Source organism: Podarcis tiliguerta (assembly GCF_965153285.1).
Source record: "Podarcis tiliguerta genome assembly, chromosome: 1".
Lineage (NCBI taxonomy): Eukaryota > Metazoa > Chordata > Lepidosauria > Squamata > Lacertidae > Podarcis > Podarcis tiliguerta.
Genome location: NC_139534.1, coordinates 54,457,773 through 54,468,522, shown reverse-complemented (window position 1 = coordinate 54,468,522; position 10,750 = coordinate 54,457,773). Strand labels below are relative to the sequence as shown.

The following is a 10,750-nucleotide window of genomic DNA, read 5'->3' as shown; positions in this document are numbered from 1 at the left end:
CACTGCCCCTCCTGTGGAGCACAGAGTTTCACTGGTGTAGGGGGAGCACTTCGGCCAGCCTATAGGAGGGACTGAGCAGAAAGAGGTGGCAGTGAATCCAGAGTCTGAGGGCAAGACACAGTGAGCTCACACATCAGCCCAAACGGAGCTTGCGTTTGTGCTCACAGAAATCTTGTAAAGCAAGAAAGTCATGTGTGTGAGCTCGCCCTGTCTTTAAAATCGTGGTGGGAGGAGTGTGGTAACTGTTGGGACATCTTCATTGCTTCCATTCAAATGTGTACCTCTTGTCTAACCGTTGTATCTTGCAATCATGATTTCTGGGCCCTGTGATTGCTGCTGAGCCCCTTCTGTTACTAGCCTGAATAAAGATATCTTCCTTATTCTCGGTTAAGAAGCACCGTTACTGTGTTTTGGTATGGGAGCATGACACAGTCCTTCCACACCAGTCAAATGCAGATCATTTGCTATCAACAATGGGATTCTGCCCTTAGTGGTTGGGGAACTTGACATGGTCAGGTTACTTCAGAGCAGAAACTAGACCAAAACGAGTGACCATGAAAGTAGCAGCTGCATTGCTAAGAATGAAAAAGGTAAAAGGTAAAGGACCCCTGGATGGTTAATTCCAGTCAAAGGTGACTATGGGGTTGCGGCACTCATCTCACTTTCAGGCCAAGGGAGCTGGTGTATGTCCACAGACAGCTTTCCGGGTCATGTGGCCAGCATGACTAAACCACTTCTGGCACAACGAAACACCATGACAGAAACCAGAGCACATGGAAACACCGTTTACCTTCCTGCCACAGAAGTACCTATTTATCTACTTGCACTGGCATCCTTTCAAACTTCTGGGTTGACAGAAGCTGGGACAGAGCAACGGGAGCTCACTCTGCTGCGGGGATTCAAACTGCCGACCTTCCAATCGCAAACCCAAAAGGCTCAGTGGTTTAGACCACAGCACCACCCGCGTCCTTGCTAAGAACAAAAGCAGCATACTTGACTGCCTCAGCTAACACCCTATGGTTGGAATAGGAGCACAAAAGTTAAGCTCCCCATTACAGACATGTAGGAATGTGTCAAAGGTTGTAAAGATTAGAAGACAGCAAAAACTAGCGCAACTTAATTAACAAAATGAAACACCGCACACAATTGAAAATGTCATTTAAAGTGAATCCTTTAGATGTTCAACAGGTCTTGGTCAAGCGATGTAGTGGTATTGGGGGGTCTACATGCTGACACACATCAGTGTCTTTAGCAACACCTGTGGGAGGTTGCATATGTTCACAGAAAACCCATCCAAGAATGTATCTATCATACAGGATTTGAATGACTGAATGTACTGCAATACCCCTGTGTGTGTTGAGAGAATTTCCCTTGTAGTGATACATGGGAGATGCTTACATGGACATGGTAGATATGACAGGCAAGGAGAAGAGAAGCAAAAGTCCTATCCAGTCCTAAACGTCATGCTATCCTTTACAGCCCTTTAGGCCAATTAGATACAAAACAGTACAAAATGCCCAGTCAAATTGTATTGTGGAGACTGTGTCTGATTCAAGACACTGGAGTACACACACCACCACCATTTGTGTAATTCAGACAGGTGGAAAGGATCCAGCTCTGCCATTGTTGGATTCTGGTTCAAGTGCAATGGAATACAGTCATACCTCGGGTTGAATACGCTTCAAGTTGAGCGCGTTCGAATTGCACTCCTCGGCAACCCAGAAGGAACGGAGCGCGTTACTTCCGGGTTTCGCCGCTTGCACATGTGCAGACGCTAAAAATGACGTCACGCGCATGCTCAAAAGCGACGAAAAGCGACATGCGCAGATGTGCCATCGCTACTTACATTTATTTCTAGATGCAAACGGGGCTCCGGAACGGATCCCGTTCGTATCTAGAGGTACAACTGTACATTCCCCATATCAAAGGCAGTTTTATGGTAGTAAGGTAAAGGACCCCTGGATGGTAAAGTCCAGTCAAAGGTGACTATGGGGTTGCGATGCTCATCTTGCTTTCAGGCTGAGGGAGCCAGCGTTTGTCCACAGACAGTTTTCCGGGTTATGTGGCCAGTATGACTAAACCACTACTGGCACACGGAGGACCGTGATGAGTGCCAGAGTGCATGGGAAAACCGTTTACCTTCCCGCTGAAGCAGTACCTAGTTATCTACTTGCACTGGCATGCTTTCAAACTGCTAGCATGACCAGTTTGGGCACACTGGGCACCACAACAATGCTGTAGAAAGGAGCACAAGAGGCAGAGGGTGCTGAATTTTAATGTTGCACAGGACATCACTGGAATTTGAGAGCCCAAAGTCCGCCACTGCCCATATGGCATATATAAAACTGATAAAATTATTTATATGTCATGCTGAAGACTGGGCTAACTCAAATATTGATTATGGTGTTCCTTGTACTTGAGGCATGAACAAAATAAATTATGAGGAAAGGTATGTCCATTAAATAATTCAAATAGAGGGGAAAAACAGCAATTCAGTTTTTAATTAACTTAAAAAACAGAGCTTTTTTTAGAGCTCCCACAAGTGTAATTTTTAATTATATTCTCTGAGACTAGAGTGGCTTCAGGGATTTCATTAATAATAATAATAAATCCCTCTCCCATCATAAACCTTTGAATCTGGGATCAACTGTCCTGTAAAAATTGTGCAGTGATGCTGCCATGCACTCATTCCAGCCTCCTGGTAAAGGTAGACTGCCTTCCTCTATTATTTGCAGATGGTGTCGGCTGTGGCTGGGACTTCCAGATTTCCTTTGCATGTTTTAAGGTAGCAGCAAGCAAATTGCATTCAGTGTTTCGTTTTCCATTGCAAACTGATTGATAATGAAGATGTATGTGATTCATGCCTGAACCTGACAAATCCAACAAAGGTGCTGGTAAGAACAGAGTTTGTTTGCCTATTTAATTGGAGTTTACATTTCCTTGGATACATATTTTAAATATATTCAATTAGTATGTTGACTGTTAAATTCCATTTTGACCTTTTTTATGTTTATGTAAAAAATATTCTGAATTTCTGGTTTCACTATGCTGGCTGTTTAGCCGTAATAATAAACATTCATTCAGTTTGTTCATTTAAGAAATACTTTCCTTGAATGGGAATGTAATGTTAGAATTACAAGGGCCTGAAAACATAAGTAAAGATAAAGGTAAAGGGACCCCTGACCATTAGGTCCAGTCGTGACCGACTCTGGGGTTGTGGTGCTCATCTCGCTTTATTGGCCGAGGGAGCCGGCGAACAGCTTCCGGGTCATGTGGAAGCATGACTAAACCGCTTCTGGCGAACCAGAGCAGCACACGGAAACGCCGTTTACCTTCCTGCCGGAGCAGTACCTATTTATCTACTTGCACTTTGACGTGCTTTCGAACTGCTAGGTTGGCAGGAGCAGGGACCGAGCAAAGGGAGCTCACCCCATCGCGGGGATTCGAACCACCGACCTTCTGATCAGCAAGTCCTAGGCTCTGTGGTTTAACCCACAGTGCCACCCATGTCCTGAAAACATAAGTACCCATCAGCAAATGTGAGTTCCCTAATTTGATGAAATAATGCAAATGGTGGTGGTGGGGGGATTTATAGGGGTAAATCAGAAGATAGAGATTCTTAACTATTTCTGTGCCCTACCCCCAATTCTTCCCTTCAAGTGCCCTTCCAATATGTCATTCCCTTGGATTAATTTCCACTCATATAGTCCAGCTGAAAGGGAGCCAGGATAAAATGGCTGTCCCATATCCAGTTCCTGCTTATTTCCTCCTGTAAATTAGTATGAGGAAGAAGACAATAGTTGAGTACCTTCTGTTTGTCTCCTAATGTGTAACTCTGACAAACAAAAATTTGGTAAGCCCCTAAAAGGAGAAGTCTTATTTTCATTATTTCTCCTAATACAATTTCTGGGCAATTTCCTCCATACACACACACACACACACACACACACACACACACATTTTTACAAAGCCATTTCCCTTGCTATTATGCTTTTTTGCATGTTACTTTAACAAATATATGGATTTTTATACACACCACCCTAGTATAGGATTTATTTGTTGCACATCACTTGACTGGAAAACTTCATTGCAAGATTCAGAGAAGTGCAAGTGCCAAAGTATGTGTGTGCTTTGGCTTACTGATTATTTTCGAAAGTGTGAATTAGGTAAGCTCACATTTAAATGTGATATAACAACATATAACTCTTTAAATCTTTATAGTGGCTTGGTAACTGTGCTACCAACAGTGCTACCTATCAGAAGTGATGACCCTCTTCTTTTCATTGTGTTAACCAGGTGCAAGTATCATGTCATCACAACTAAATGGCTGTAAACAATTACACTATGGCGACTGAATTCATCCTTCTTGGACTAACAGATCGGCTGGAGGTTCAAGTTCCTCTCTTTGTGATATTCCTGTTGATCTATATTCTGACATTGGCTGGGAATATGGGGATGATAGTACTGATCAGGATTAGCCCCCGGCTTCATACCCCTATGTATTTCTTCCTTAGCAATCTTTCTGTAGTTGATCTCTGCTATTCTTCCATCTTTGCCCCAAGGCTGTTGATGAATTTAGCACAATCTAAGATCATTTCTTATGCGGGATGCATCACTCAGCATTTCTTCTTTGTAGTGTTTGTGAGTACCGAAGGCTTCCTCTTAGCTGCAATGGCATATGACCGTTATATTGCCATATGTAATCCCCTGCTCTATACTGCTATTATGTCCAAAAGTGTCTGCATTTACTTAGTAGCAGGGGCATACTTTGGGGGGATATTGAATTCCATCACACATACTTCTGGATTGCTGAGACTGTCATTCTGTGCCCCTAGTATAATCAACCACTTCTTTTGTGATACCCCAGCTATGTTGAAAGTTGCATGCTCTGATATCCATATTAATGAACTTTTGTTGGTAACTTTCTCTGCGACAGTTGCTATTTCCACACTCCTGATCATTGTAATCTCTTACCTCTACATCCTCTCCTCTGTCATAAAGATGCGCACTTCTGAGGGCAGAATCAAAGCCTTCTCCACCTGTGCTTCCCACATGACAGCTGTGACTTTGTTCTATGGACCAGTAAGCTTAAGTCACTTGCAGCCCAGTTTCATGTACTCTGTAGAACAGGAGAAGATCTCAGCTGTGTTCTACACCCTGGTGGTCCCAATGCTGAACCCATTAATCTACAGCTTGAGAAACAAAGAGGTAAAAGATGCTTTGAAGCAAGTGATCAATTGTCAAAAGAAATAATCTGAGTCTCCTCGCCTCAGGATAGTTTAGACTGCAGGGGTGGGCAATCTGTGGACCTCCAGATGTTGGACCATGGCTCATATCTGTGGCCACTGGGCATGCTGACTGGAGCAGATGGGAGTTGGAGTCCAACAATATCCAACGATTCAAAGTCAAAGATTCCCCATCCCATATTCAGTCATTTGCTTGGCAGGGGGTTGGACTCGATGGCCCTTGTGGTCTCTTCCAACTCTATGATTCTATGATTCTATTTCTTTTGAATGAGTTGGAGGTCAAATGGGGAGAGCAGATATTGTCTTAATTTGTCTGATATACAAATATGATGTACAAATAAAATAAAATGGAGGGAAAATAAGCTGGTGTAGAAAATGCCTTTGTTTATTCATTTCATTTGGCTATCTCTTCCCGAGAATAAAATGCTTCCCAAAGCAATACACACAAAATACAAAAGCAAAATTCACATTGATAACATTTCAAAGCAAACCAGTGAAACAACCCCATATTTTAAAATCTAGCTGCCCAACATAATATCAGAAAAGCAGCATAATAAAGCCACCAAGGCCAGGCCACACAATCAGATACCCAGACACAATTTGTTCCTGAAAGACAAGGCAGAAATATAGTTTTTACAGCCAGTAATGGAACCTACCTAACATCACATGAGTTAGTGTGTGTGTGTGTGTGTGTGTGTGTGTGTGTAATATTACTGTTTACTTGATTTAAAGAACAACAACCCTCTAATCTAAAATATCCATTAGAAAAATACAGTCTGTTCCAATCACAGTGATTTAAGGGAGAAATAAACAGTCGTTCTTCATGTGGAGCAACCTTGTCCTACATTTTGGCTGTGAGAGAACAGTGAAAGCAGAAAGCAGAGTGATAGCACTCTTGGGGTGCCTTGTTTCTTTCCCAAGTGCTATTTTGGCTAACAGATCATTAAAAATCACAGCCTTCTCATTCTTTCTCATTCAGCTTGGGTGTCAAGGCTTCAGTGAATCCTATCACTCCCACGGCAGCAGCAAAGAAGCAGATAAAAGAAGAGTTCTTAGCAATTAGTTTATTCAGTAATCACAGCGAAAGACAAAATAATGCATCTCTCTCCTAGAAATGGCATTGTTCCAAGTAATGTGTCCCCCCCCCCCACTTCATCTCTCTTATACTACGTCATCCCTGTGCCAGTTGGTCTGGGCTTTCTGTCCCTGAGCTTTCTGTTTGGCTACTCTCGCAGCATTCCTAATCCTGGGGGAGGGGGTCTCAGGAATGCTCTCCAAAGACACTGTGTCTGTTGGCTGCCTCTCTCCTGGTGCTTCTCTTTCTCCCTGCTGTTCCTCTAGTATTTCCCAGCTTCTGCAGCCTGTGAACTGGGCCCTTCTGCAAACCACTGCTCTAAATCTACACTGTCCTCCTGTTCTCAGGAAGGTTCAGAAGAAGGGGGCAGCCCCCACCATTCCTCCTCAGTCCAGCCCCTGATATTGTGTGTGGGTGCTCAGGTTCAAGTGTCTTGGATTCTCATGGTTTCCAGTTGGTGGACTGAGGCTCAAAAGAAAAATTTCCAGAAGGAAACACACCAATCTAGGTGGTGATTTTCCCCCATGAAGAAGTGGACTTCTGTGCTCATATCCCTGGCTACACAAGAACCTGTGAACTGTTGCTTTTTGTTTTTACCAGCCCTGATAACTGAGTGTCACCAACAATGGCAAATTTGGTCTTCTCACTTCTTACCTCTGATTTCATTTATGAACAGATTTAAAAGCATCAGTCCCAATACAGATCATTGTGGAACCCCACACCTTACTTCTCTTCATTGTGAAAACTTCATTTATTTCTACTTTTTGCCTCCTATTCTTTTTCCAGTTACTTATCAATAAAAGCACTGGTCACCTTATCCCATGACTTACTCAGAACTCAGTGGTGATGGACTTTATGAAAGGCCTTTTAAAAGTCCTGTGGGTAAAACTCCCACAGCATCTGATGCTTCCAACAGGAACACAGACAGGCACAGACAGGCAAGGAAGATGGTGGATCCCTCTGCGTCAATGCTGCAGATGACCCAAATGCTGACAGGCCAAGGAGGAGGCTGGCAACCTAGCTTCCTAGGGAGCCAAGGGGAAGGTTTCTAGGGGGAGAAAGGAAGCAGTAATGCTGTTTATGTTAGACTAAGGGAAGGAAGAGGGGGGAACCTGAGCATAAGAGTGTAGGAGAAGCCCATAGGAGGGTCATGTGATGAACCAGGCTCCTGAGTTCTGGGGACAAAGGGCTGTTGTAAATTGAGGGTTCGAGTCCCTTCGTGGTCGCCATCTGTTGTAAATAAAAATATGCCCTTTTCCCTTATGGGGTATCCAAGAGCCCATATAGAGTCCTTACATAGGTTCCCTATTGGTAGGAGAAAATAACAGAGGCCAACCAGAGAATATTGAGAAGCAAAGCAGCTAGTAAGCTTGATCTTTATTGATCTGTTGCAACAGGGTCCTCCCCTCACACGCAGGAGAGGAAGAGGACCCACAAAATTGCTGTGCAAGGGCTTATAAAGGCTTTTAAAATTCCCATTCTCTAGATCAGGACCACCCCCAGAAACATTATGCATACATCACAGAAGGGGTGTAACCTAAGACCACCCCTCAGATACATCCCACCTACATCAGAAATTTAAATGTTGTTTTTCTCCTTGTCACAGTTTATCTCTTGTCTGGCAAGTTACCTGATTGGATTGCCTGGGGTGCCTGGCCATTCTTTTGTAGTGTTAAAATACCTATTTCCTGGGCCAGGTCACAGGCTCACACCTTATTCAAACAGACATATCTTGTGAGGAAAGAGACAATGGGGAGGCTTTTCCAGTTTAACCTTGCAGAGAAAGGATTTGGTCAGTTTAAGAATCAAAATGGTTCCAGGTTGGTCTTCCTGTGTTGATCTATGTATGTGCAGTTATGAACATTACCATCTATCTAATACCACAAAATTCCTACCACAGGGCTCACAAAGTCTACTTTTAAACAAAGATGGTCTGGGATTCTGAGGAACCTCAAAAGGGATGAGTTTGAGGAAAGACAGTAAAGTGTAACAGGATCAAAGAGATTTTAATATATACTTTAACAATGGGTACAGAAAGTTATCTTACCAAATCGGTTTTATCTCAAATGAAGTTTGACTGCTCAACAAGCAAAGATCTTTCTACCGATTGCCCTTTTCACAGCTTCCTTCACTTCCTTGTTCCTCAGGCTATAAATCAAAGGGTTTAGCATAGGGATCACCAGTGTATAAAACACTGAGATAATTTTGTCTTGGTCCATTGTGTAGCCCGAGGTAGGCCGCAAATACATAAAGATCAGAGTTCCATAGAAGATAGTGACAGCCATGATATGGGATGCACAGGTAGAGAAAGCTTTGCGCCTACCCTCAGCAGAGTTGATCTTTAAGATGGTGGTGACAATGGAAACATAAGACACTAGGACAATCAAGATAGTACTCATGACAACTATTGTGGACAAGGTAAAATGAACAATGTCTGTACTGTGGATGTCAGAGCAGGACAACTTCAGGATTGGAGGGATATCACAGAAGAAATGGTTAATTACATTGGAGCCACAGAAAGACAAACTAAATATAAAAATTGTCTGTGCAGTGGAATTCACAAAACCAGTTATGTATGACAAAATGACAAGCGAGATACAAAGTTTCTTGGACATTGCGGTGTGATAAAGTAATGGATTGCAAATAGCTACAAAGCGGTCGTAGGCCATCACACCCAAAAGACAACATTCATTTGTTACAAAGATACAGAAAAAATAAAACTGCACAGCACACTCAATGAAGGGAATGGTTCTGTTTTCAGATACAAAGGTCATGAGCATCTTAGGGGCAATGACTGTTGAATAACCAACATCTACAAGAGACAGGTTACTGAGGAAGAAATACATTGGAGTCTGAAGTCGGGCATCAATCCGGATTAAAATAATCATGCCAAAGTTCCCCACCAGGGTGGTGATATAAATACCAAGGAACAGCACAAAAAGAGGAATTTGCAGCTTTGGGTGATCCATAAATCCCACAAAAACGAATTCTGTCACACTGGTGTGATTCTTTCTTTCCATTTATGTTCCTTTGTTCTCCACTGAAAGACAGAAGGAGCATTTGCGATTAAATGAGCACCAAATGAGTTTTTCAAGACAAGTTCATGCACACTTGCTTGCTTCCCCATTTTTGAATAATTCCAGCCCCTTCTTTGATGACTGCATTCCAAATGCCTACTGCGTGATGCACCTCAATAAGTTCCACAACACTCATTAACAGTAGCAGTTTTGTTCCTTCCACTAGAGCAGGGATGGTCCTAGTGGTACAGTCCTCCAACACTTTATTCTACCCAACCCTATCAAAAGGGGGGGGGGGAATTAAGCAGACATAGTACAGGGGTAGGCAAAGAAATTTAAATCTCTTCATCCAACCCAGCATCCAGATTGATCATTTGATTGAGCATTGATAACCACCCTCTCTGCACAGATTAGTTAAGGAGAGGTTGTGCATGTGTCCTCAATGTCCTGCATCTCTCATGCACACAACAGCAGGTGTAAGAGCATGGATGTCCATGCCCATCACTGGCATGCACCCCTCAGAGGATTGGCCAAGTTTGACTGTTACCATCAGGTCAAAACAAAAACATGGATTACAATACATGTTATGATAGTTTGCTGCACACATGCACATTACAGCAAAATTTATGGGGCCCCACAAATATAAATTTACTGGACATGACCCTGGAAGGCATTAAATGCACAAAAATCTGTGGTAAAATGTGCATGTACAGGGCACTGTGCAACATTCAGAAATACAAACAATAAAGTATAAAACAGTGGGGGAATTCTCCAGTTCTGAAATTTTAAAACCTGAGGAGAAATTTAGATGAGAAACACAGAGGCACCCCAGTATGTTGGTTGCTCTGTAACATCCCTCATTGATTTAATGTGATGCTGCTTGGCAAATGGCCTTCAAACTAGCAGCCCAGTCCTCCCTACGTCTTTAACTCTCATTGAGTTCTGCTTAGAATTACAGTGTTACTATAGTTAGTACAGTGTTACTAAAGTTAAACTCTTTTACATTCCATGTTACATTCCATTTTACCTGCCCCATTGAAATAAGCTGAAGCTATGTTTGAAATACATCCTACCTTTAAAAAAAAAAAAAAAAATCTTAATAATGACCATGTAATTGCTAATATTGTATAACTGCAAAATGCCAACATGATGTCCATACAAGGATGCAATACTAATCCAGCATTTCTATTCTTACTGCTTATTTATTCCTAAAACAAATAATATGTGGTACTCCCCTCCTTTGCCGTCTACCTCTCTTTGTCCCATTTGCTACTGAAAAGTTTTAAGTATCAATAGAAATATCCATATAATGTTTCTAATCCAGGAGTTTTACAAAAATGTTGAGCTGGGATACTTACAGAAGTAGCACTAAATCAAGTTCAACATAGCACTAAGCAAATTGTTCTACTAGC

The 10,750-nt window shown here is 42.4% G+C and overlaps 2 protein-coding genes across 2 annotated transcripts; one reads left to right on the top strand and one right to left on the bottom strand.

Moving 5' to 3' along the window:
- Positions 1 to 4,323: 4,323 nt before the first annotated feature.
- On the top strand, positions 4,324 to 5,253 carry LOC310679268 (olfactory receptor 5J3-like; the record flags this gene model as incomplete). The annotated part of the gene is made up of 1 exon (XM_083444222.1): positions 4,324 to 5,253. The coding sequence occupies one exon, from the start codon at positions 4,324 to 4,326 to the stop codon at positions 5,251 to 5,253; it is 930 nt and encodes a 309-aa protein (XP_083300348.1).
- Positions 5,254 to 8,402: 3,149 nt separating this feature from the next.
- Positions 8,403 to 9,341, bottom strand: LOC310683993 (olfactory receptor 5AR1-like; the record flags this gene model as incomplete). The annotated part of the gene is made up of 1 exon (XM_083454437.1): positions 8,403 to 9,341. One exon carries the CDS (start codon positions 9,339 to 9,341, stop codon positions 8,403 to 8,405), a length of 939 nt encoding a protein of 312 aa, XP_083310563.1.
- Between the last annotated feature and the right edge of the window lie 1,409 nt (positions 9,342 to 10,750).